General features: G+C 41.8%; 1 protein-coding gene across 12 annotated transcripts in view; it reads left to right on the forward strand.

Moving 5' to 3' along the window:
- The window catches only part of macf1a (microtubule actin crosslinking factor 1a), a 536,531-nt gene that overhangs the window by 304,453 nt on the left and 204,209 nt on the right, over positions 1-27,869 (forward strand). For 8 of the 12 annotated variants that reach the window (XM_060847668.1, XM_060847672.1, XM_060847670.1 and 5 more), the window contains exons 32-36: positions 25-123; positions 1,716-1,868; positions 10,411-10,499; positions 12,819-12,954; positions 21,232-26,331. In XM_060847668.1, coding sequence (XP_060703651.1) covers positions 25-123; positions 1,716-1,868; positions 10,411-10,499; positions 12,819-12,954; positions 21,232-26,331 — 5,577 coding nt within the window. The remainder of the gene's footprint in view (positions 1-24; positions 124-1,715; positions 1,869-10,410; positions 10,500-12,818; positions 12,955-21,231; positions 26,332-27,869) is intronic. The other 4 variants (XM_060847675.1, XM_060847676.1, XM_060847678.1 and 1 more) reach the window with 1 other exon arrangement.

The raw sequence follows: 27,869 nt of genomic DNA on the forward strand, positions 1-27,869 counted from the left end.
GATACTATCTTTCTATTTGTGTAGTTCATGGACCTTCGAACCCAGTACACAGCATTGGTGACCTTAACGACCCAACATGTGAAGTACATCAGTGATTCTTTAAGGCGACTAGAAGAAGAGGAAGTAAGTGGATAAAGAAAATAGGGACAATGAATTGCATGTGAATTAAAAGCTGGGGTGAGCCATTTGGGACTACAACCCCATTTTGATGAGATTGGGCTGATTTGGTTTACTGCCTTGGCCGTACTTTGCTGTATGTACCCTGTAGCTTCTAACTCCCAGTTCAAGACTGCTGCTAATTTCCAATCACTTCTCATGATCAATAAATGTTGGCCTTGCCAGAACAGCCCACATTCCTTGAAAAGTAACATAAGATCCTGAGAGGATTTGGCAGTGTAAATGTTTTCCTTTATGGGAGAGAATAGAATGAAGAGCCACAGATTTAAAGCGGTCTCCCATTTAAGATGGAGATGAGGCAAAATCTTTGAGGTTTTTGGGGTCTGTAGTATTTGTCTCCCTCCAGAGAGCAGTGTAAGTAAAATTATTGAATATTTTTAAGGTAAATTATTTTGAATTCTTGATTGTGTACTCCCATACCTTTTTGATTCCTTTATCAAAGTGGAGCTGAGGCCTTAATCAAATAAACTATGATCTTAGGAAATGTCAAGACAGACTTGAAGGGCTGAGTGGCCTACTGCTCCCAATATGATGTTTGTATGTACGTAAGCCTAAAGATGTTGGCATAGTTGCAGTAGATTAACTCAACTCAGCTTATGGAAGCACTCATCTTACAGTAAAGATATCCTATTTAATCCACAGTTTCAGATTTCAGCCAGAGCATTCTGTGATTTCTCTACCTTTTGAAGATCATTGTGAGAGTAGGACCATTTTAAGCCCTCCGCTTTATTCATATTGGCAAGTTTTGGGTAATGAGCTTGTGTTCTGACACAGCTCACTTGTTTGTGGAGTTTGGGAGAAGTAAACCAAGTTATGGGGAGCTAGCTTCTAGCAGATCAAAGGGGCTCTAATTTAATTCACAAATGTAAATTTTAAATAGGCAGTCAGTGACAACCTAATATACAAAACTGACCATTCAACCTTACTTCGCTTGGAGCAGGATTTAGCAGTTCTGATAAAATCCAACACAGGTGTGCTAACATCAGTAGAGAGAGAAGCTAATGTTAACTGTTTGTTTGTTTCTCCGGACCTGCTTAGCTTTTTCAGCATTTTGTTCTTAACAGCTCTGAATCAGTTCATAGAATCTCTTCTTAAAACCCAATTATGATGCAGCTTATAGAATTATAAAGAAATGCAGCCTAATTCAATCCACTGTTACTCTGCCAGCTCTTTGAAAGAGCTGTCCCATTAGTCCCACGCCCCAATTATCCCGTTATGTTTGAGGTAGATATCCAATACCTTTCTGAAAGTTGTTGTCGAATCTGCTTCCACCATTCTTTCAGGTAGTACGTACTGCTGGTTCTGATACGATGCAATAGTTCCATTCTCATGCGATCTCGCAATATAAGACAATCGTGCAATAATCACACCATTTAAGCTAATGGGGCCGGAATAATGTTATAGCCAATATAGTTAAGGAAGGTTCACATTCTACAAATAAGTCTAAATTCTTCAATTGCATTAAAGTTAATTCACATTGAAAAAACACACATTTATAGCAGAACCGACTGTATCATCTTTTTCATTCCTGACTACAGAAAGTTGTTGAAGAAGAGAAACATGAGCGTGTTGAAAAAATGAAGGAGCTCCTAGGCTGGGTTTTGAATACTAGTCATGAAATAGAAAACAGGAACACTCTACCAGAAGAGGGAGACCTGAGATCCACTGAAGAATCATTTTGTGAGCAGCAGGTATGCGAACACAAATGTCTTAAATTAACATTCTGAGAGATAAAATGTGATATGAAGAGACTAATATTAAATGCAGCAAGTGGTCTAAATATGCATTATATTCTGCAGCATCTGCAAAAGATGCAGATATGTCAACATTTCAATTGTACATCTTCAATCAGAATGAAGATTATGTCCTCGTTTGCACCCTCTTTGCCAGCCTGTAAATATCAGGGTAGAAGGGCCGCCTCAGGTGACTGACTGTGGGCAGCATGGTGGCACAGTGGTTAGCAGTGCTGCCTCACAGCGCCAGAGACCCGGGTTCATTTCCCGCCTCAGGCGACTGATTGTGTGGAGTTTGCACATTCTCCCCGTGTCTGCATGGGTTTCCTCCGGGTGCTCCGGTGTCCTCCCACAGTCCAAAGATGTGCAGGTCAGGTGAATTGGCCATGCTAAATTGCCCGTAGTGTTAGCTAAGTGGTAAATGTAGGGGTATGTGTGGGTTGCGCTTCGGCAGGTTGGTGTGGACTTGTTGGGCTGAAGGGCATGTTTCCACACTAAGTAATCTGATCTTAAAAAAAAAGGGTGTGGAAAGTCAAGAATCCTCACTTGGCTTATTTCAGGGTATGCCTGGAGGTGCCATGCATGGAAGTGTAGTACCTTATTTTTAAATTGTTTATATTTACATATAGAGTACTGCATGTCCCTTTCTTCAAAACACGGAGGATCTGGTGTTGGACAGGGGTAGACAAAGTTAAAAATCGCACAACACCAGGTTATAGTCCAACTGGTTTATTTGGAAGCACCAGCCTTGGGAGCACTGCTTATTCTCCACAACCACCTGATGAAGGAGCAGCGCTCCAAAAGCTAGTGCTTTCAAATAAACCTGTTGGACTATAACTTGGTGTTGTGATTTTTTAAAAACTTTTTTTCAAAACAGCATTTTTGTATATTGCCTTAAACAGAACTAAGGGTAATAGTCTCTGAGGGTATGTTAACACTTTTTGGCTGTTCTTGGTTGTTAGTTCTCCAGAAGCAATTTTTTGTATATTTGTTGAAAGCAACTTAATTATTAATATATTTTCTTCTTCCTTTCTGCTGGGTAACCAAGCCTTTCACTATAGTCATAGAGTCAGAGTTATACAGCGCAGAAACTGACCCTTCAGTCCAATTCGCCCATGCCAATCAGGTTTCCAAAGCCTATCTAGTCCCATTTGTCAGCATTTGGCCCTTATCCCTCTAAATCTTTCCTCTTCATGTACCCATCCAGATGCCTTTTTCAAATGTTGTAATTGTAACCGCCTCCACTACTTCCTCTGACAGCTCATTCCATACTTGCACCACCCTCTTCGTGATAAAGTTGCCCTTTAGGTCACTTTTAAATCTTTTCTTTCTCACCTTAAACCTAGTTTTGCACTCACCCACCTTGAAAAAAGACCTTAGCTGTTCACCCTATCCATGCCCCTGATAACTTTAGAAACCTATATGGTCACTCCTCCAGCCTCTGACCCTCCAGGGAAAATAGCCTCAGCCTATTCAGCCCCTCTGTAGCTCAGACACTCCAATCCCGGCAACATCCTTGTAAATCTTTTCAAGTTTCACAACATCCTCCCTATTGCAGGGAGACTAGAATTGAGTGCAGTATTCTAAAAGTGGCCTCACTAAAGTCCTGTATAGCTGCAACATAATATCCCAACTCCTATACTCAATGCTCTGACCAATGAAGGCAGGCATGCCGAATACCACTTTCACCACCCTGTCTGTCTGTGACTCCACTTCAAGAAACTAAGCACCTGCATGTCTTGGTCCCTTTTTGTTTGGCAATGCTCCCGAAGAGCCTGCCACAAAGTATACTAACCCTGTCCTGATTTGCCTTAAAAGCAATATCACCCACTAAATTAAACTCCATCTGCCACTCATTGGCCCATCTCATCAAGGTCCTGTTGTACTCTGATAACCTTCACTGTCCACTCTGCCACCAATTTTGGTGTCATCTACAAACTTACTCACCATACCTCCTATGTTCACATTCAAATCGTTTATGTAAATGACAAAACGCAGTGGACCCAGCACCAATCTTTGCGGCACACCACTGGTCGCCAGCCTGCAGTCCAAAAAACAACTCTCCATCACCGTCCTTTATCTGCTAACTTCAAGCCAATATATACAGTTGGCTGGCCTCCCCCAGATTCCACGTGATCAAACCCCCTTGTAAGAAGCTATGCAGAAATCATTTTCTTGAGCTTCTAATGGCTGTTGTTGTAATGGTTGTTAGTTGTAGAGGTCTCCAGCATGGAAACAGGCCCTTTGGCCTAACTTGCCCATGTCACCCAGTATTTACAATTAAACTCATTTCATCTGTCTGTGTTTGGTACATATCCCTCTATACCTATCCTTTCCAAGTACCTGTCTAAATGTTTCTTAAATGTCAAAATTGAACTCTGTTCCAGCACTACCTCTGGCAGACCATTCCAGACATTCACTCCCTTCTGAATTGCCCCTCTGAACCCTTGTGTATCTCTCCCCTCTCATCTTAAACTTATGCCTTCTGGTTTTAGACCCCCCTGCCATGAGGAAAAGCTGTTGGCTATCTACCTTATCTATGCCTTTCATGATTTTATAGACCTCTTAGGAGGTCACCCCTCAGTCTCCTATATTGTAAGGAAAAGTGTTCAGCCTATCCAACCTCTCCTTATAACTCAAAACCTTCCAGACCAGGTAGCGTCCTAGTAAATCTTTTCTGCATTCTTTCTAGTTTTAATTATATTCTCTCTGTAGTGGGGCAACTAGAACTGCACGCAGCACTCCAAATGTGGCCTCACCAATGTGTTGTACAGTTGCAAAAAGGTGTTCCAACTCCTATACACGGTGCTCTGACCATGAAAGCAAGCATGCTGAAAGCCACCTTCACCACCCTGTCTACTTGTGACTCCACTTTGAAGGAGCTATGAATGTGTATGCTGAGGTCTTTTTGTTCTAGAACACTCCCCAGGACCCTACCATTACTCTAAGTCCTGCCCTGGCTTGACCCAGCAAAATGCAATACTTTGCATTTATCTAAATTAAACTTCATCTGCCATTCCTCAGCCTAGTGACCATAATTGATCAAGATCTCGTTGCATTCCCAACTAGCCACCTTCGCTATCCACTTTATCCCCAATCTTAATAAAATCTGCAAACTGACCAGCCATACCTCCTAAGTTCTCATCTAAAACCATTCTATAAATGCCAAACAACAGTGGACCCATCACTGGTTCTTAATAAATATTTTACCACTAAACATTGCCAGAACTTCAGAGTCATTGAATTATTTGCAGAATTTAATTGCTATTGTCATTTAGATAGATATGACAGTCAACATACAGCCAGGGGGAGGTGATGTCTTGTGATATTATCACTGGACTGTTAATCCAGAGACCCAGGTAATGATCTGAGGACCCAGTTTTGAATTCCAAGACAGCAGATGGTGGAATCTGAATTCAAAAATCCAGTAGTTGGAGTCTAATTGTCAAGTGTTGGAAAACCCCAACTGGTTGGCTAATGTCCTTTTGAGGGAAGGAAGCTGCCATCCTTACCTGGTCTGGTCTACCATGGGGCTCCAGATCGACAGCAATGTGGTTGACTCTTAATTGTCCTCTGGGCAATTAGGGATAGGTAATAAAAGCTACCTAGCCAGCGAGTTCCTCATTCCATGAATGCATAAAGAGATCCCACAAGCAGTAATTCCAAGAGTTAACCTGTTAACTGGTTTTGGTGACCGAAGAAGAAATGTTAAAACAGGATAGTGGAAGTGGAGGTGAACTCTTCTTTTACAAACATACTATAGGAACAAAGCAAAAACATACATGTTGTTATGGTCTCAGTTTGTCGTGGGGTTTGATTCCATGACCACCTGACTTTGAAATGTGCATACGGCTTACTGAGTGCCATTATATTAGGAGGTGCTAAAGAACAACTTGAGATTTTGCATTGCACCTAATGAAAGAGTGAGTGATTTCTGCTTAGACCTTCTGTATTTTAGAGCTAATAAAATTAAGAGTTAACTTTAAAGGTATTTAACTGTTGCTGTCAAATTTTCTGCAATCGTGTAACTGCGTAGGACCATCATCTATTATTGAAATTTGAAGTAATTTTTCTGTATCAAGGTATTGTTGTTTTCAGCTTACATGTTTAATTCAGTTCCTCAGCGTACCTGTTCGAATAACAGACTTCTTCACTAATGTGATAGCAAAATATTTTAGATGCTGTAAATACTCATCAGATCAGGCAGCATCTGTGGTGAGAGGAAGCTTGCACGCTGGTGATCTTTTCTCAGAATACTGTACTGAAATGTGAATTTTATCTCCCTTTTCACAATTGTTGCCAGATCAACTGAGTATTTCCAGTATTTTCTGTCTTTTACGTTGTCAGCTATTTATTCTTGCTGTAAAAAATGAGGTCTGCAGATGCTGGAGATCACAGCTGCAAATGTGTTGCTGGTCAAAGCACAGCAGGCCAGGCAGCATCTCAGGAATAGAGAATTTGACGTTTCGAGCACAAGCCCTTCATCAGGAATAAGAGAGAGAGAGCCAAGCAGGCTAAGATAAAAGGTAGGGAGGAGGGACTAGGGGGAGGGGCGATAGAGGTGGGATAGGTGGAAGGAGGTCAAGGTGAGGGTGATAGGTCGGAGTGGGGGTGGGGGCGGAGAGGTCAGGAAGAGGATTGCAGGTTAGGAGGGCGGTGCTGAGTTGAGGGAACCGACTGAGACAAGGTGGGGGGAGGGGAAATGAGGAAACTGGAGAAATCTGAATTCATACCTTGTGGTTGGAGGGTTCCCAGGCGGAAGATGAGGCGCTCCTCCTCCAGCCGTCGTGTAGTTGTGTTCTGCCGGTGGAGGAGTCCAAGGACCTGCATGTCCTCGGTGGAGTGGGAGGGAGAGTTAAAGTGTTGAGCCACGGGGTGATTGGGTTGGTTGGTTCGGGCGGCCCGGAGGTGTTCTCTGAAGCGTTCCGCAAGTAAGCGGCCTGTCTCACCAATATAGAGGAGGCCACATCGGGTGCAGCGGATGCAATAGATGTGTGTGGAGGTACAAGTGAACTTGTGGCGGATATGGAAGGATCCCTTGGGGCCTTGGAGGGAAGTGAGTGTGGAGGTGTGGGCGCAAGTTTTACATTTCCTGCGGTTGCAGGGGAAGGTGCCGGGGGTGGAGGTTGGGTTGGTGGGGGGTGTGGATCTGACGAGGGAGTCACGAAGGGAGTGGTCCTTGCGGAACGCTGATAGGGGAGGGGAGGGAAATATATCCTTGGTGGTGGGGTCCGTTTGGAGGTGGCGGAAATGGCGGCGGATGATACGTTGTATGCGGAGGTTGGTGGGGTGGTAGGTGAGAACCAGTGGGGTTCTGTCTTGGTGGCGGTTGGAGGAGCGGGGCTCAAGGGCGGAGGAGCGGGAAGCGGAGGAGATGCGGTGGAGGGCATCGTCGATCACGTCTGGGGGGAATCTGCGGTCCTTGAAGAAGGAGGACATCTGGGCTGTGCGGTGTTGGAATTGGTCCTCCTGGGAGCAGATGCGGCGGAGAAGAAGGAATTGGGAATATGGGATGGCATTTTTACAGGGGGCAGGGTGGGAGGAGGTGTAGTCCAGGTAGCTGTGGGAGTCAGTCGGTTTATAATAGATGTCTGTGTTGAGTCGGTTGCCCGAGATAGAAATGGAAAGGTCTAGGAAGGGGAGGGAGGAGTCTGAGACAGTCCAGGTGAATTTCAGGTCGGGATGGAAGGTGTTAGTAAAGTTGATGAACTGTTCAACCTCCTCGTGGGAGCACGAGGCAGCGCCGATAGTCATCGATGTAGCGGAGGAAAAGGTGGGGGGGTGGTGCCAGTGTAGTTGCGGAAGATGGACTGTTGCACATATCCTACGAAGAGGCAGGCATAGCTGGGGCCCATGTGGGTGCCCATGGCAACTCCTTTAGTTTGGAGGAAGTGGGAGGATTGAAAAGAGAAGTTATTCAGGGTGAGGACCAGTTCAGTCAGTCGAAGGAGGGTGTCAGTGGAAGGGTACTGGTTGGTGCGGCGGGAAAGGAAGAAGCGGAGGGCTTTGAGTCCTTCGTGATGGGGGATGGAGGTGTACAGGGACTGGATGTCCATAGTGAAAATAAGGCGTTGGGGACCGGGGAAACGAAAATCCTGGAGGAGGTGGAGGGCGTGGGTGGTGTCCCGAACGTAGGTGGGGAGTTCTTGGACTAAAGGGGACAGGACCGTGTCGAGGTATTGGGAGATGAGTTCGGTGGGGCAGGAACAGGCTGAGACAATGGGTCGGCCAGGGCAGGCAGGTTTGTGGATTGTGGGCAGGAGGTAGAAACGGGCGGTGCGGGGTTGTGGGACTGAGGTTGGAGGCGGTGGATGGGAGATCCCCTGAGGTGATGAGGTCCTGGATGGTCTGGGAGATGATGGTTTGGTGGTGGGAGGTGGGGTCGTGGTCAAGGGGGCAATAAGAGGAGGCGTCTGCGAGCTGGCGTTTGGCTTCAGCGGTATACAGGTCAGTGCGCCAAACTACCACCGCGCCTCCCTTGTCTGCGGGTTTGATGGTGAGGTTGGGATTGGAGTGGAGGGCTGCATGTTCTGAGGGTGAGAGGTTGGAGTGGGTGAGAGGGGTGGACAGGTTGAGTCGGTTAATGTCACGGCGGCAGTTGGCTATAAAGAGGTCGAGGGCGGGTAGGAGGCCAGCACGGGGTGTCCAGGTGGATGGGGTGTGTTGGAGGCGGGAGAAGGGGTCGTCAGAGGGTGGGCGGGAGTCTTGGTTGTGAAAGTGGGCACGGAGGCGAAGGCGGCGGAAGAATTGTTCAATATCTCGCCGCGTGTTGAACTCATTAATCCGAGGGCGTAGGGGAATGAAGGTGAGGCCCTTGCTGAGGACTGATCTTTCATCCTCAGAGAGGGGGAGATCTGGAGGGATGGTGAAAATCCAGCAAGGCTGGGAGCTAGGACCTGTTGTGGGACTGGAGCTGGAGCTGGGGCTGGGGGCGGGGTTAGTGGCGGGGACAGAGATCGAAGTAGGGGCGGAGTTAGACGTGGTGACGTTGCTCGATGTGGGGGCGGGGTCATATTGGTGAGACAGGCCGCTTACTTGCGGAACGCTTCAGAGAACACCTCCGGGCCGCCCGAACCAACCAACCCAATCACCCCGTGGCTCAACACTTTAACTCTCCCTCCCACTCCACCGAGGACATGCAGGTCCTTGGACTCCTCCACCGGCAGAACACAACTACACGACGGCTGGAGGAGGAGCGCCTCATCTTCCGCCTGGGAACCCTCCAACCACAAGGTATGAATTCAGATTTCTCCAGTTTCCTCATTTCCCCTCCCCCCCACCTTGTCTCAGTCGGTTCCCTCAACTCAGCTCCGCCCTCCTAACCTGCAATCCTCTTCCTGACCTCTCCGCCCCCACCCCACTCCGACCTATCACCCTCACCTTGACCTCCTTCCACCTATCCCACCTCTATCGCCCCTCCCCCTAGTCCCTCCTCCCTACCTTTTTATCTTAGCCTGCTTGGCTCTCTCTCTCTTATTCCTGATGAAGGGCTTGTGCTCGAAACGTCGAATTCTCTATTCCTGAGATGCTGCCTGGCCTGCTGTGCTTTGACCAGCAACACATTTGCAGCTATTTATTCTTGCTGCCATGATTTAATATACTCTGCTCCATACTCCAGTTCTAAGTTTGCTCACTGAGCTGGTAGATATGTTCTCTGACGTTTTGTCACCAGTTATAGTTGGTCATGTCTTTTAGTGGCCAGTTGGTGCCCATTCATCAATCTCTCTGAAATGATGTCGTCTACCACGACAAACTGAGACGGATAAATAGCAAGCAGGGCAGGACACCAATGCTTCACTGGAGGCTCACTGATGATGTTACCTAGCATGGTGGCAAAACATCTGAGAACAAATCTACCAGCTCAGTAAAAAAACTTACAACCTGATCCACATCCTGAGTACAAATCTTCTCCAAAATCTCTGTTCAACACGATATGTGAATGTGCACATCTGCATTTCCTATTGTAAATTTGCAATTGATATCATTGGTCAGTCCCTTTTTTTAAAAAAAAATTCTAATCCTTGGAAGGATTTTGTTTTAAAAATTGCATTACATACTGGTAATAGTTTCTGGATTAGTGGTGCTGGAAGAGCACAGCAGTTCAGGCAGCATCCGAGGAGCAGTAAAATCGACATTTCGGACAAAAGCCCTGGTAGTAGTTGTCTATCTAAAACCAATGTTTCCCAATAGATTGTCTACTAGCTACGTAGGATCACCATTTTTATTCACATCAAATTTGCATGCATCCTTTAACCATTTTTAAGTTGGTAAGATGGAAAGCAGAGTCTGTGATCATTTTGATAATTAAATGTTGAAGTAAATGTATACTTACAAATTATATTTCCCTCCATAATTTAACATATGTAAAACATTTCAAATAAAATCAGTTTAATGTTGCTAAAACTGCATTACTGTGATGCGTCGGCAGTTTCTATTTGGGAAATACCATTCCAGGTGAAAGCATACTAGCAAAGCCTAAAAATATTTATTCTTGGTACAGGCAATTACAGAAGAACTCAATGCCAAGAAAGATCAAATAGCGGAAGCGGTCAAAACAGCACAGATTTTTCTAGCAAAGCATGGGAACAGGTTAGTTGGTGTTGTACTTTGTATTTGTGTTTGGATCTCAGTTGCTACCATGACAGCACGTTTACTAAAAATGAACAGCTGGGAAAGGAAAAGATCTGCTTCCCGACTTAATTATGTACGGGTGTGGAAACTTAGATTTCACAAATTGTAATTCCTGCTCAGTTCATGGTTTGTGCAAAGTAATTTCTTGTGAAGGAAGTTCTATTGTATTCCTTGATCAACAGATAAGCAAAGTAACCCACACTTACCACTTTATAATCATTTAACTAGCAATACAGATGCTAAAATTGGAAATCTATACTGAGACATCCAGAAGAAATAATGTGGACAGGTGGAAGTGATCCTCATTTGCCTTTAAGATAAAATTTATTGCTATTATCATCATTTCATTTGATATCTACATAAGTGCATACAAACATACGAATAATTGTCAGAGCAATATGAAGAAGTTTAATTATGTGCAGTAGCATATCTGCAGGGTCATCTGCATGACGTGTAACACCAACATCCCATTCCTGTGTTAATGTACTTGGATTGAGGTTGTTTTTCCCCAAGGTAGAAATGGTACAAATACCATAGAAATATATTGAGAATTATAATATTAAATAAAAATATACTTGTCTTTAATATCTCATGAAATTATATTGGTATAATTCAAGCTCGATCTACAAATCAAAATAAAACCATTCTCCATTTAGGTTCCAGTGCTGCTGAGTTAAAAGATAATCCATGTTAATGAATGCATAAAGAAATGCTTCCTTTCATTGTATCAAAATATCTCATCTGGCAAGTCATCCTGTCCTTCCAGATTTCATATGTGCGAAATGTATTTTTGTATGTTGAAATAACTTGTAAGAAAGTTATAAAAGTTGATGAGGGGTAAGCTAGTGGATATGGTTTACTTGGACTTAGAAAGTTTTCGATAAGGTCCCACGTAAGAGATTAGCATGTAAACTGAAACTGCATGCAATTGGTGTAGCATATTGATATAGATAGAAACTTTGTCAAACAAGAAATAGATAGGTATAAACAGGCCTTTGTCTGTGTGCCAGCCAGTGACCAGTGGGCTACCGTAGGGGTCAGTGCTTAGGTCCCCAGCTACACTCAATATTATGAGTTAGATTATGGAACTAAAAGTAAATCTCCAAGTTTGCAAATGATACAAAGCTGGTGGGAGGGTCAACTGTGAGGTAGACACAGATGATTTAATGTGATTTGGCCAAATTGAGTGGGCAAATGCTTGGAAGATATAGTATAATGTGGAAAAATGTGAAGTTATCTACTTTGGTTGCAAAAACAAAGGGAGATTATTTATTATCTGAATGGCAAAAGATAAGTAAAGAGGGAGGTTCAATAATACTGGCAGGATTAATGTATGAAGAGAAATTTGATCGTTTAAGACCATTTGAAGAATGAGGGTGGTGATTTCTCTTAGAAACCTATAATTCTGACAAAACTAGTCAGGGGAAACTGAGGAAGGACATTCCAGATGCAAAAGACTTGGAGTCCCAGTTTAAGGATATGAGAGAGGCCATTTAGGACTGAGATGAGAGAAATTTCTTCAACCGGGGAGTGGTGAGCCGATGGGATTTTCTGCCACAGGAAGTGGTTGATGTCAAAACATTGAGTGTTTTAAAGAAGGAAATAGATATAGTTCTTGAGGCTAAAGGGCTCAAAGGGTATGGGGAGAAAGTGAGAACAGGGATTTAGGTGATCTTGAATGGCACAGCAGATTTGAAGGGCTACATGGCCTAATCTAGTCCCATTTTCTGCCTTTCTGGAAAAGGTCTCCAGAATCTGAAGCAATTTGAAAGTGAAGTTTGTGTTATCTGTAAGCATATGGTTTGAGCTATGTAATGTAAATATTAATTTTGTATCCTAATGTCTACTTCTGGTTAATACAGATTATTGTCAAACTCTCAAGGAAACTGGAATTTGAGTTCTCAGAGTTGTATGATATTTAATTTTTAAATACCAGCAATTGGCTCGTGTTTTCTGACCTAATTGAAATCACTTTCTTCAAAAAAATGGGCAGAGTTTGTTCATTTGGCAGATTGTGAATTTCCTGTCTATTAGAAAGAATAGAGGGAAATCGCAGATTAGTGAGTGCATTGCTGGAAAGCACTGACCATAATATCAATGTTAAAAGAAATGGGAATTGGTTCAGTATAAATGTTAACATCCCAATGATCAAATGAAGTTTGACTGTTTTTTGGAAGAATCCCATGCAGAGGTTTCCTTCCTCATTTCATTTGCCCTCCTTTACTCCCTGTTCCCAAATGCAGACAATGTTAATTACTAATTGTTGAATCTTTCCAGGATGTCTCCGGAAGAAGAACAACAAATGATGTCACAGTTGAACACGCTAAAAGAAACATATAGTCACCTGTGTGAGCAATCAGCAGAGCAACTTCAGCAACTACAGGATAAACTCACTGAAGAAGTGCAGCGCAAGGTATACTTTGGGTCATAAAAATATTGTTCTTGAATTAATATTTCAAGTATCTTTTTACTGCCTCCAACATCTGGTAATGTGACTACATGGATCAGTATATGAATGTATTTGTGACTGCATAAATGAACAAAAAACACTTCATTGCATGGTGTGTTTTATCTGTAATAGCACGGAGTGAACATCATTATTCATGTACATCTGATTACTCAACCCACAGACAATTTTGTGTTTCTCAGCCGATTATCTCCAAATCAACAATGCTGGCTTTCAATGTGCTCCCTGTAGTAAACTGTGTGTGCTTTGCCTTGTGTTTCTTTTCAAAGTATGTATCCGCTATGTGCTTCATTTATAGTGGAAAAACTGCTAGAAATTTATCCGGCTAATCATAGTTGACATTTAAAGAAATCCCACTACAAATTAGCACTCTTCATTAAGCAAACAAATAATATTGTATGATGTGAGTTGTAAAGGAAAATAGAGTTTCCATTTGCCTGACGAAACTCAGCAGGTCTGAAAGCATCTGTGGGAAGAATCAAAATTAACATTTCTATTCCAATTTAACACCCCTCTTAACTGACTGAAGTCGAAAAAGGTATGAGAGAGCAAGTGGACCATAAGAGAAGGTCAGGGAGAGTTTGAATGATTAGAGATCTCGCCTGTCACAGCATAAAGGGCAAAGGAAGGAAGTAAGAATGGTTGAAGGGATGTAAGATAGATCCAATGTAGGTATTAATGGAAGGATCCAAGTTCTTCTCCAGAAAGCAAAACCAAGAAATCCAGACACCTCCCAGAACCGTAATAAGATTCTTCTGTCCAAACCTTCCACCCAACCAGCCTTTTAAATTCAAAGTATTATACTCTGTCATTTCTGCCAACTTCACCAAACATTTTTTTTCCTCCTCCCGTCTCCTGTCAGCCTTCCAAAGGGACAGTTCCCTTCAGGGTAACCTGATCCACTCCTCTATCACCTTCAGCATCTTAAGCCCTCCCACTCCTTTCAGCTGAAGCAGTGGCTTTCTTAGAATTCTTTCTGCCTAGTCCACTGTATTTGTTGCAGTATCCTCTATCTTAGTGAGATCAATTGCAGACCAGAGGAGTGCTTTGGGGAACACCTTGGCAGTCAATTTGTGCAGTCTGATCAAACATCATTTTGTGTTGGTCAGGAAATAAATATTAGCACCACACCAAGAGGAATCCTGTCTGTTCCTATTCAAACTGTGACATTAATATGTGTTATACTGGCGTATGGACCATCAGTTTAATTACCTTAATCCAAAGTATTTAGAATGCTGAGCATATTTTATGGATCAGGCTGTAAAGGCCCCTGCTGACGGAGATTACATTGCCTGAGAAACAAAAACTGAATCTTTTCAGACCTCATTAATTGTTTACTGCTTCATCAATGCATGACATGGTGTGGGTGTGTGTTGTATGTGTGATATGTGTAGAAATAAGAACGGTCTAATTGAGTTTTGCTCAATTACTACCACTTTTCCAAAGTTACTCACCTAATGTCTGTTTCCAGGCTACCCATATGTTACCTATATATCGTGATGCACTGTGAAATACAGCCTGATACTAACTCTAATTGTGCCATATTTTACAGTGTTCTCACAATATATTAATATTTCGGCATTTGTAAGGTGTCTCATGATAAATAGCCAATCTTAGAACCTACCTTCTCTGCATTATTCAGCAAACAGGAGGTTGGATATATATATCTTTATTGCTTCACTGTAGAAAGGAACTACGTTTGAAGATGGTATGGTCTTTGTTTGCTATAAGCAACGTAGTGCAATCATTATCAAGTATGAATTTCCATGACAAGTTGAGCATGATGTGTCACTCTGATTTTCCTATGAATAATTATGTCAAATTAACCAGCATCCTTGCTTACAACTCAAAACTAACCCTTCTGAAATAGAAGATGGATTAAAATTTGATGCAAAAAAAACCCCATAAGCCGCATGCTGGACCTAACAACAAGCTTACACTGTGTGTGACACTGCTGAAATACTCGCATTAGCTCTGTTTGCTACTGGCAAGCCTACTGGTAAGTGAGTGTTTTTGTCTTTTCCTGTTCTAAATTGGTATATTCTACTTTTGTCACATTTATGTCTTTGTTCATTGTGTATTTCTAATTAAAATAATGCCAAGCAATTAAATATCAATATCCTGGGCATTATCATTGACTAGAAATTGAGCTGGAGTAACCATTTAAATGCTGTGCAGTTATGGGCAGGTCAGAGGCTAGGAATCCTGCAGGGAGTAACTTGCCTCCTGTCATCTTAATTCCCTATGAACCATCAAAATGGCACAACTCAGAAGTGTGATGAAATACTCCCCATGTGGCTAGATGAGTGCAGCTCCAACGGCATTCAAGCCACTTGACTCCACCCAGGATGAAGCAACCCACTTGATTAACACGCCATCCATCATCTTCACCACTCTATAGTGAGAGGCAGCCTAATATACTAGCTACAAAATGCACTGCAGTAAATCACCAACCCTCCCTTGACAGTGCATTCCAAACCCAAGACCTCTGCCAGCCAGAGGATAAGGGCAGTAGATGCATGGGAACATTATCTGCAAGTTCCCCTCCAAGCAACACGATGTCCTGAATTGAATTATATTACTGCTGTTCCTTCATTATGACTGGGTGAAAATCCTTCTAATAAGCACCATGGGTGCATCTCCATTCTGAGGACTGCAGTGTTTCAAGAAAACAGCGCACTTACCACCTCCTTCATTGAAATTAAGGACAGGTGATAAATTTAACATTTCCCAAAAATCATAGCATACATTGTGGCTTTCAGGATCTCTGAAATGTATGATAAAATTCCAGAAATTATCATATTTTGGTATGATCAGTTTTTCATTCTAAAAATGTCAAACTGCATTAAATAAACAATTCTGTAAGGAGGAAAATATTTTATATAACCAGTTTCAGGCTTGCAAAGAAAATGGGAGCAGGAGTAGGCCACTTGGCCCTTCGAGCCTATTCCACTATTCATTTATAATCATGGCTGATCATCCAAAGTCACTGGCCTGTTCCCATTTTTCCCCCCATCTTTCGATCCCTTTAACCCCAGTTGCTACCTCTGATTCCTTCTTGAAATAGTACAATGTTTAGCCTCGACTGCTTTCTGTGGTAGTGACTTCCACAGACTCACTACTCTCAGGGTGAAAATTTCTCCTCAACTCAGTCCTTAATGGTTTGCCTGTATCTTCAGACTGAGACTGCTGGTTCTGGACTACCCCATCATCAGGAACATCATTCATACATCTCCCCTGTCTAGTTATAAAAGTTTCCTCTTCATTCTTCTGAACTCCAGCAAATATACTCCAAACCTATTCAAGCTTTCCTCATGCATCAGTCCTGCCGTCTCGGAAAATAATATGGCAAATCGTCATGACACTCCCTCTATAGACAGAACATCCTTGCTCAGGTTTGGAGACCAAAACTGCACGCAATATTCCAGATGTGATCTCTCTAAAGCGCTGTGTAATTGAAGCGTGACATCCCCATTCACCCCCACCTGTTCATAGCCATTTAGATAATAATCCACTTTCCTCTTTTTGCTCCCAAAGTGGATTATCTCACATTTATTCACATTGAGCAAATGCATGGTATTTGCAGTATAATCATTCAATTTGTCCAACTCTCACTGAAGCATCTCTGCATCTTCCTCCCTTTCCTACCCAGTTTTGCCATCTGCAAATTTGGGGATATTGCATGTAGTTCTCTTATCTTAATAATTCAATATATATTGTGAATAGCTGGAGCCCATGCATTGATCCCTCGGGTATGCTACTGGTCACTGCCTGCCATTCAGTAAAAGGCCCATTTACTCCTATTCTTTGTTTCCTGCCTGCCAACAAGTTTTAGATGCATCTCAACACAACAACCCCAATCCAGTGTGCTTTAATTTTACGTGCTAAGCTGTTATGTGGGACTTCGTCAAAATCAAATAAACCATACCCACTGGCTCCCCCTCATCTCCTCTTTTGTCATTGAAGAATGCCAGTAAATTTATCAAGTATGATTTTCTTTTCATAAATTCATGCTGACTCAGTCCAATCCTGTCACTGTTTAGCAAGTGCTCAGCTATACTGTCTTTTATAGTCTTTTTCAAATACAAAACTCCGATGAATCTCATTCTTAGATGTGATTTGGAGATTCTGGTGTTGGACTGGGGTGTACAAAGTTAAAAATCTCAATACTAAGTTATAGTCCAACAGGTTTATTTGGAAGCACTAGCTTTCAGAGCACTGCTCTTCAGGTGGTTGTGGAGAATAAGATTGTAAGACAAAAATGGATAGCAAAAGCTTACAGTGTGATGTAACTGAAATTATATGTTGAAAAAGACCTGGATTGTTTAAGTCTCTCATCTTTTAAAATGACGATGTTAATTTCCGTTCTTTATATATAAATCGCAAAACGTCTTTAAAAGTTACATTCTCAAGTGAACTTTAACAATTGGTGTCATGTCGGCCCAGATAATGCATTGAAGATGTGACCTGCCCTGTGTGAGACTGTGCCGCGATGGTCAGACTGGTTCTAATCTAAAAAATGGATTTACAGAATCTTACATGGATTCATGCAGTGTTTGAGCAAAGTAAAATGTAATTGTGCAAGTACAAATTCGCCAGGTGTCATTGGGGTTAGGAATGTGTGTGAGTGTAAAGGGGAAAAGTCTATGACTGGGTGTGTGTGGGAGTGTATATATGAGAGCAAGTAAAAACAAGGGCTGCAGATGCTAGAAACCAGATTCTAGATTAGAGTGGTGCTGGAAAAGCACAGCAGTTCAGGCAGCATCTGAGGAGCAGGAAAATTGACATTTCGGGCAAAAGCCCTTCGTCAGGAATACAGGCAGAGTGCCTGTAGGGTGGAGAGATAAATGAGAGGAGGGTAGGGGTGGGGAGAAAGTAGCACAGAGTACAGTGGGTGAATGGGGGTGGAGTTGGAGGTGATAGGTTGAGGAGGAGGGTGGGGGAAGGTAGCAGAGTACACGATAGGTGAATAGGGGTGGGGATGAAGGTGATAGGTCAGAGAGAGGGTGGAGTGGATAGATGGAAAGGAAGATAGGCAGGTAGGACAAGTCATGGGGACAGTGCTGAGCTGGAAGTTTGGAGTTGGGGTGAGGTGGGAGAAGGGGAAATGAGGAAACTGGTGAAGTCCATATTGATGCCCTGGGGTTGAAGTGTTCCAAGGCAGAAGATGAGGCGTTCTTCCTCCAGGCGGCGGTGAAGGAGGCCCAGAACCTCCATGTCCTCGACTGAGTGGGAGGGAGAGTTGAAATGTTGGGCCACAGGGCAGTGTGGTTGATTAGTGCGGGTGTCCCAGAGATGTTCCATAAAGTGCTCTGCTAGGAGGTGTCCAGTCTCCCCAATGTAGAGGAGCCCGCATCGGGAGCAACGGCTATAATAAATGATATTGGTGGATGTGCAGGTGAAACTTTGGATGTGGAAGGCTCCTTTTGGGGCCTTGGATGGAGGTGAGGGAGGAGGTATGCAGGTTTCGCAATTTCTGCGGTGTATATATGAGTGTATGAGACTGCCTGCCTGTGTGTATATAGTGCAATGGAATCATCTGTAGTGTGACATGTCCCAGTTGAAGCCATCCCCCTGGGTACCGGGCTTGTTATCAGCCTCCGCTCGGCCACTTTTCGTTGTTGCCTGTCCCGAAGTCCACCATGGAGGGCAGTCACCTGAAGGTCCGAGGTCGAAAGTCCAGGACCGCTGAAGTGTTCTCCAACTGAGATGAAACACTCACGTGTATTAATTGTTGTGCATGGTCCAAGCCCCTGCTTGGTCTGTCCAATCAACCATGCCTCAGGGCATCCTTGCCTGCAGCATAAGAGAGAGATAACATTGGCTGAGTCGCATGATTACCTGCCACGTACACAGTGGGTGGTGTCCGCATGTGTAACGTGGTATCCGTGTCAACATTCTGACACGTCTTGCAGCGTCTACCATGACAAGGTTGTATGTGAGCACCTCACCAAGACCTTCCCCACACCTCCACTTCTCACCTTTAAACAACCACCAAACCTCAAACAGATCAGTGTTTATAGCAAACTGCGCGGCTTTCACAACACCATCATACAACCTTGTCATGGTAGATGCTGCAAGATGTGTTAGAATGTCGACACGGATGCCACCATTATGCGTGGGGACACATCCCACGATGTCAGTGGCAGGTACTCATGCGACTCAGCCAACATTGCCTATCTCATACGCTGCAGGCAAGGATGCCCTGAGGTGTGGTACATTGCTGAGACAATGCAGAGGCTATGGCAATGGATGAATGAACACCACACAACAATCAACAGCCAAGAGTGTTTCCTCCCAGTTGCAGAACACTTCACTTCAGCAGTCCAGGACGTTCGACCTCGCACTTTCGGGTGACTATCCTCCAAGGCAGACTTCGGGACAGGCAACAACGAAAAGTGGCCAAGCAGAGACTGATAGCCAAGTTCAGTACTCAAGAGGATGGCCTCAACTGGGACCTTGGTTTCATGTCAAACTACAGGTGACCCCATTGCAATATGCGCACACTGATGCACGGACTCGCAACCTCTCAGACTTATATCCTTTTACACTCTCACATACGCACACTCTCTCTCAGACACTCATAACCCCCTCCTCTCCCTCCCCCAACAAACCCCGCCATGCACACATACACATAAATTTGTGAAGTAAATTAGCACTTGCAGAATCACGTTTTACTTTGCTCAAACACTGCATGAATCCATGTAAGATTCTGTAAATCCATTTTTAAGATTAGAATCAATCTGATCATTGTGGCACAGACGGTCTCTCACAGTGCAGCTCACATCTTAAATGCATTATCTGGGCTGACATGACACCACTTCTTAAAATACACTTAAGAATGTAAGTTTTAAAAAACATTTTGTGATTTACATATGAAAGAACTGAAACCAACATGGTCATTCTAACAGGTGAGAGACTTAACAAACAATCCAGGTCTTTTTCAATATAAAATTGGTTACATCACACTAAACTTTTTTGTTGTAAATTCTGTGTCTTAGGATCTTATATTCCACAACCACCTGATGAAGGAGCAGTGCTCCAAAAGCTAGTGCTTCCAAATAAAGTGTTGGACTAAAACCTGGTGTTGTGATTTTTTTTAACTTTGTATATCGTTTGACAGTTGACAAATGACAAGAATTAAAGTCTATTAAGTGTTTTGTTAGGTCAAAACATTACCTGCCATGTTTGCTGTCTTGCCTGCTTTTTTTTGTGCAATGCTTAAGCTCACTGTATTACCATCCCACAACACTACAAGTTCACTTTCTAAAATCCATTTATGATGTTTAATTAGATTATTTTATAATTTTGAGACGTGTACAGCAACATTTACAAGTGTACAACAGTTCAGAAATTTTTAGCATAAACCACAAATGGCAATGCAGTTTTGTGGTTTTAATATCTGTCAGCTCATTAATGTAATTTTCACATTGTGTGCATTGTCAACCATTGCTCCGTCAAGATTAAATGATTGTTCTTGTTAATATAATCATCTTTCAGGTTATCAAGCACTCGAGTGCATTTTTTTCTTTTCTTAAAGACGTTCTCTTGTAATTTTTCCTAGTGAGGGATCTAGTTTCCTATAACTGATTGCAGACCTTTTATTTCCTGCTACATCAGGGCCAGACTCAATTGTCTAGTTTCAGAGACCATTCAAAGTTTAGTTTATTATCTCAAAGCACAAGTTAGCTACCTACCAGCAGCAGAACTGACTAGAGTTGCATCAACTTAGGATATTTCATTCTGTGACATCATGATGCTGAGGCATCTCAAAATGCGATAATGGAACTGGCAAAGAGCTTCTCAGGTTCGCTGGTCTACCTAAATGTGTAGTGACGATTAGAAGTGAAAATATTGCTTTCTGAAGGGAGTTTCAAGCCAAGTTCATACCCATCACTAAATCTGGCAGATTTCAAAAAGTGGACTACAACAGAAACTGACTTAAAGTCATCCGAAGTGGAGCATACTAAATTCAAGTGATAAACTGTTATGAATCAACTAATATACAATTGCAATGGCTTCAATGTCCTTTTAGGTTTTTTTTAAGCTTTAAATGCAAAGTCCATACGAATTGTCTTTCACCTTCTGTAGTTTTAAAATGGTTTTGTCAAAATGAGTAAAAATTAATTACTGATAAACCAAAAATTGCCCTTTTTAAATAAGCATGTATACGTAATAGTTGCTTGAATTTCAATGACCTAACCTGTTCTTTACATTTTCCAGGAGAATGAAACAATTGCAGGTGTGATTGACCTAGGAACAGTTGAAATGTTTTCAATTTTCCATGCCATGCAGAAGGGCCTTATAGACCAGGACACAGGGTTCGCTTTGCTGCAAATTCAAGTCATTAATTCTGGCCTCATAACACCTGAAACAAATGAAAGTTTATCAGTGGAAGAAGCTTTTGAAAGAGGTGCACTAGATAACCGAACAGCTAAATCTTTAAAAATTCTGGAGAATGCCATACAGCTGCTGAAAACCACAAGCTTTAAAAACAAGAAGCTTCTGCCTGTTGCTGCTGCTGTTGAAGAGAGGAAAATTGAAGAGAATGTTGGGCTGAAGATTCTGGAGACACAACTTTGCAGTGGTGGTCCTTGTCACCCATCAGTGGATGAAGCTATGAATTTGGATTGGACTTTACAACAGGGACTGATTAGTGCTTCTCTTCACTCAAAGCTGAAAGCTAGACAAAGAATGCAGAAAAGTCTCATTGATCCAAACACAGGAGAAAAGCTCAATCTTTCAGAACTGATGGAACGGTGCATTATTGATAAAGAAACTGGTTTGACATTATTTCCAATAAAGCAACTTGCTGGTGGAATGGTGTGCCTGAAATCTGGTAGGAAAGTTAGTATATTCCGTGCTATCCAGGAAGGCCTGATAGATCAGCAGGTGATGGTAAGACTTTTAGAAGCCCAGCTGTTTGCAGGAGGCATTGTAGATCCCAGAACAGGGCACCGATTAACAGTGGACGAAGCAGTGAGACATAATTTAATTGATCATGACATAGCCTGTTCCATATTAATTCGCCAGATCCAGATGGGTGGTGTTATTGATCCTGTCTCGGGTCAGCGACTAACACTGGATGAAGCTGTGCAACGGGATTTGATGACATCAAGAAGTGCATTGGTTATATTGCAGTCCCAGTTGTCCTTTAAGGGTTTGTTGTGGCCAGAATCTGGTGAAGTCCTTCCTATGGCTAACGCATTGCAACAGGGACTTGTCTCCACAGAGCTTGCGCACAAAATCCTGAAGAGGAGAGCGACAATATCAGAACTTTATGTCCCAGAAACAACTGAAGTGCTGTCCTGGGAGAAGTCAATTCAACATGGAATTGTAGACTCTGAAGTTGCTAAGGTGTTAAAGTCTATTCATATACCTGATGTGATACCAAATATGAAAGAACCAGGTACTCCAAACCTGAACAGATTGAATTGGCAGTCAACTTCTGAGAGCCTGGCAAATTTCAATTTGCCATGTCTGGATACAGACAATGGTACTGAAGCTTCTGATAGTCAAATAGCGGAGGAAAAGCTGGTATCGTATTTGATGGCACAAAGTTACATGGATGTGCACACTGGTAACAGGTTACTTTTGGTTGATGCTGAGTTGAATGACATCACAAAAGAAATCATAGGTGCAACCATGGTCATGAAAGAGAAAGGTCTGCTGGAGGAATGCAGTGGAGAGGATATTTTAGTGGAAATAAACCCTACAGATTTTGTTGCAATATGTCATTCAGATAATGTAAAGTTAAAGCAGAATGACAGATTAAAAAGTGATGAGAAGAAATCTGAAGTTGTTCGTAGAAAACATGAGTCAAGCTCAGATGGACAAATGAAGGAAACTATGATCAGCAAAGAAATAGTCAATAAGAAAATAGACTCACCAGTCTTTCAAGAATTAGATGATAAGTCAGGAACAAGCAAGAATGTTCTCTCAACTAAATCACAACCAATGACTAAAAGAAAAAAGAAAACGAAACATGAGACTGATGAGAAAGAAAAGCTTAAACAAACATTGGATAAATCTAAACCTGTCACTAGTGTAATCATTAATGAAATTGCTACCACTGACAAATCGACAGAATTACAATGTAAAGCACCTATATCTAACAAAGATAATGACACTTCACTTTCTGCAGTAACTGACATGAAAAGTCGATCACCTTCTCAAAAGCAGGATAACATTAACAAAGAAACCTTTGATCTGCAGACAGCTGCACCATTAATTGGCTCTATAATAGATGTTACGGCATCTATGGCTCAAACATCACTTCAAAAATCTCATAGCTTGGTAGTAAAAAATATGGCTGAAACTTTTAATGGAGATGCTTCACTGATAAATGCTAGCTCGAGTGAACCAATATTATTTGAAGAAAAAGTTGAACAAGGTAATCTGAATGAGACAATAAAAGGTAAAAGTGAACACCTATCTGACAGGCAAAATTCTGAGCAGTATGAAGAAGTAGAAGCTGTCCAATACTTAGAACCTGCTTTAAAGTCCATTCCAACCAAAGAATGTTTGGAAGAGAAATTGGCATTAAACTTTCTGATTGACCAGCTTCAACATGGAGGCATCGTTGATGATCAAACAGGACAAAAACTAGCACTCAATGAAGCAGTGGCCAAAGGGGTGCTGCAAAGCCACACTGCGCTCAAACTGATGGAAAAACTGTGCATCTTCAGTGGCTTCTTTGATCCACAAACCCATGAAACACTTACAATAGCTGAGGCAGTAGATGAAGGACTTGTGGATGAACAGTTGATTCAGAAGATATTTAATTCTGAAAAAGTTATTTGTGGTGTAATTGATTCAGAAGACTCTTCCATACGCTCCATTAAAGATGCAGTTGAAGTTGGCCTTCTGGATCAGGAAACTGCAGCTAGAATCCTGGAGGGACAAGTGGTTTCCGGTGGAATCATTGACTTAAAACGAGATAAACAGTTGTCTGTGACTTTAGCATCAAAAATGGGTTTGGTGGCTAATGCACCTTTGGATAATTTGACCAAGCTGGAGAAGGCCATTAAAGGAAAGGAATCTGATGATAACACAAGGCTGAGAAAGATCTCATTACAGCTGGAAATGAATGGCATAGTGGATCCTCAGACAAAAGAATGCATCTCTATTGTTGAAGCAAGAAAAAGGGGTATCCTTGATAAAGCCACCATTCTTAATGTTTTGAAAAAACAGGTTGTTTTGGGGGGCATTAACCATCACACATTAGGAACGAGACTTTCTGTAACTGACGCAGCAAAATGCGGCCTAGTTGACCAAGATGTAGCTGATGAATTAATTGAAGTAGAGAAAGCTTGTCAGCATGTGTATCTCCATCCTCAGACAATGCAACCAATCACTTTGTCTGAAGCTGTAACATTAGGCCTTGTGAGTTCAGACTTTGTTTTGGAGGTGAAAGAACTCCAGGCTTTGAGTGGAAGGTTCAATGAACCAGGAACATCTAAAAGTCTGACATTAGTTCAAGCAACAAAGCAAGGATGGTTAGAAACATCTATAATGGAAAAGGCAATGGCTTCTCCTGAAATGAATGAAGGAATTGTGGATCCTGCACAGTGTGTGATATTACCTTATTCAGAGTTAATAAAAAAAGGAAAAATTGACATGGAATCTGGCAAGAGATATTTGGAGGTCAAATATTTTACAGGAATTGTAGATGAAGACTCTGGCAAGACTTTATCTGTAAATGAAGCAATAAAAGCAATGAAAGTGGATCCAGTGCCAGCTTTGCGATTGCTACAGGCCCAAGCTGATAGTGGTGGAATTGTGGATAGGGCGACTGGTAACCGAATGACTCTTGCAAAAGCTACAGAATGTGGGCTATTAGATGACAACATGCTGAAGATTATTGCTACCAATCAACTTATGAATGGAGGAATATTTGATGCACTTACTGGAGACCAGGTGCCACTGGTTCAAGCAGCTGCAAGTGGTCTTATTACTCAAAACATGGCCAAGGAAATTGAATTCAATTTAGATTTTCTTAGTGAATACCCTAATCCTGACAAGACCAGTGCTGCAAAGATGGTAGAAATTGTTAAACCCATAATGCAAAAGACCTCTTCCCAGGAACTATCTTCAAATGAAATGACCTCTATGTTCCTTCCAACAGCAAATACTGACGATCAGTTGAGTGGTGAAATTAAAGTGGTCGGTTCTAAAAGTGAAGTGCTTTTATTGCCTGAAGCGCCTATATCACCTAAAATGAATAAAATGGCAGTTAAAGAAGATATATTACCTGTTACTCATAGTGCAAGTTCACTGACAGTTGCTGCTCAAGAAGCTTTGGTGTGTATGGACAAAGAGACTGAATTTGGAGATGCCAACAAAGTGGTTGAAGAAGAAATTGAGCTTTCTAATGGTTCAGAGGAATGCTTAAATCTTATGGAGAAAGAACTGGATGTTATTTGTTTGGAAATGAGTGATTGTCCAAAGTTCATGGAAGGAAATGATCATAATTCTCGAAATGGAACACAAAGCATAATTTCTAACAATTTAGAAGGTAAGAGTGTTCAAGAAATCTATTTTGTGGATAATGAAAAGAAAGAACCCAATTCAGAAGAAAAGGAACAACTGATTTTGTCAAGTATAAAAGATCTTCCTAATTATGGGGCAAAGGGAATAAATGAATTGGCTAGATACCAACTGGAAGATGAAATCTCAATAGAGTGTGTGCCTATGAATCCTAAAGAGAGAGATGCACTTTTAAGAAAAAACAAGGAAACTGTTCAAAAGCTGGATGTAGAAAATGTATCTGAAATGAAGTTTCTTGGAATGGCAACAGATGTTAAGCACACTGAAGAATCAAATGCAGAAGCAGAGGAAAAAGAAAATCTAGAGCATAGTGAAAAATTAACGGGTAAAATATCTGATGAAGGTAAACTTTCCAGTGCGAGCAAAACAGCACGATCTGTTGTGCCCACAGAAAGCATGTTTCTAACTAACGACACGATAAATGAAAACTTAATAATATTTTCAAAAGATAAGCACCTGTGTCCAGAATCAAAAGAAATATTCATCACAAAGTTAAGTGAAGGTGAGAGATCAATAGCATACACAAATGAACAGGAAAAGACTGAATTTGGTCAAAAGCTGAATAACTCCTTGGGCCAGAACATTGCAATGAATTCTGAAGCAGCTAATAAGAGTGTCCTTATCGTGGACAATGTTGAAACTGACCAGATGACCAGTGAAAGCCTCCTACAGGAACAAACTGAAGAACTAACATTGATGAATTTGAGTGAGCGAGGAGGAGATAACAAAGATACCAGAAGTACTGAGAACAGATCAGATGAGGAAGAAAAGCAGGTAGCTATAACATATTGAAGAATAATTTTTATTTAAAGTTTGTTTTATTTTATTTGTCTTTTCACACTTCAATTACTTAAACCCAACTGAAAGGATTATCTAACTGTAGACTAGGCTCCTCTGAGTGTTGTTCCATATCAGGCCCATTAATGTGAAATAATAGACATAAGTGTGTGACTTCCTTTAACTCACTGAAGGCTAGCATCTAGCTTTTTTTTAATATTCTGCTGAATGTAGTGCTGCACAGTTAGATTGTATCTTCAATATGATTGAAGAATCAAGTCTGTGAGCTGCTCTGGGGGATTACTGATTTTTGCACCTTGCTGATCTGTTTCTCTGGCCTAACCTATACCTTTGATTTAAAGGTAAATATTTGCAAGCTGTTATATTCAAAATGTGAAATGAGAAGATACAAGTATTTAGAACCTTGATTGCAATATTAATGGATCAGTAGCATTAGTTCAAAATTGTTGAAGATAAAAATGAACACACTTACAGTGAATAGAGATTTTGCTAATATACAGTAACAGGCAGAGGCGATGGCCTCATGGTATTATTGCTGGATGGTTAATCCAGCGACCCCGATTAACATTCTAGGGACCTGGGTTCAAATTCCACCAGGGCAGACAGTGGAATTTGAATTCAACAAATATCTTGAATTAAGAATCTAATGACTGTTATAACTCCATTGCTAATTGTTGGAAAAACCTATCTGGTTCACTAATGTCCTTTTTAAGAAAGGAAATCTTCTCACTTGGTCTGGCCTATATGTGATTGCAGACCCACAGCAACGTGGTTGAATCTCAACCGCCCTCTGGGCAATTAGGGATGGGCAGTAAATGCTGCCTAGCCAGGAATGCCCTCAACCCAGGAATGAGTAAAGAAAAACTGAAAAACTACACTATGTTGTTGCAGTATGCTACTGTGGGTCAATGAGTCAAAATTTATTGTTCCTTTGTAGTAGAATGACAATATTAAGCAATTTCATGTCAAAATGAAATGACTTGATTGTAATGGCTGAAATGAGAAATATTTTGGCACCCCCAAAGTTTGATCACAGGATTAAAATATGCAGTTTCCTATACAAATTGCTGGCATTTTAATATAGTTTGTATATAGAATAGTTTTTCTGTATTTTCACTCATTTTGATACCTCTACATTTGACAATTCCAATGCACTTCTTGGTTGATCTCCCACATTCTACCCTCTGTAAACTTTAGATCATAGAAAACACTGCTGAGTACAGGAGTTGGGAGGTCATATTACGGCTATACAGGACATTGGTTAGGCCACTGTTGGATATTGCATGCAATTCTAGTCTCCTTCCTATCGGAAAGATGTTGTGAAACTTGAAAGGGTTCAGAAAAGATTTACAAGGATGTTGCCAGGGTTGGAGGATTTGAGCTATAGGGAGAGGCTGAACAGGCCGGATGTGGCTGTTTTCCCTGAGCATCAGAGGCTGAGGGGTGACCTTTTATAGAGGTTTTCAAAATTGAGGGGCATGGATAGGATAAATAGGCAAAGTCTTTTCCCTGGG

Source organism: Hemiscyllium ocellatum, chromosome 30 (genome assembly GCF_020745735.1).
Source record: "Hemiscyllium ocellatum isolate sHemOce1 chromosome 30, sHemOce1.pat.X.cur, whole genome shotgun sequence".
NCBI lineage: Eukaryota > Metazoa > Chordata > Chondrichthyes > Orectolobiformes > Hemiscylliidae > Hemiscyllium > Hemiscyllium ocellatum.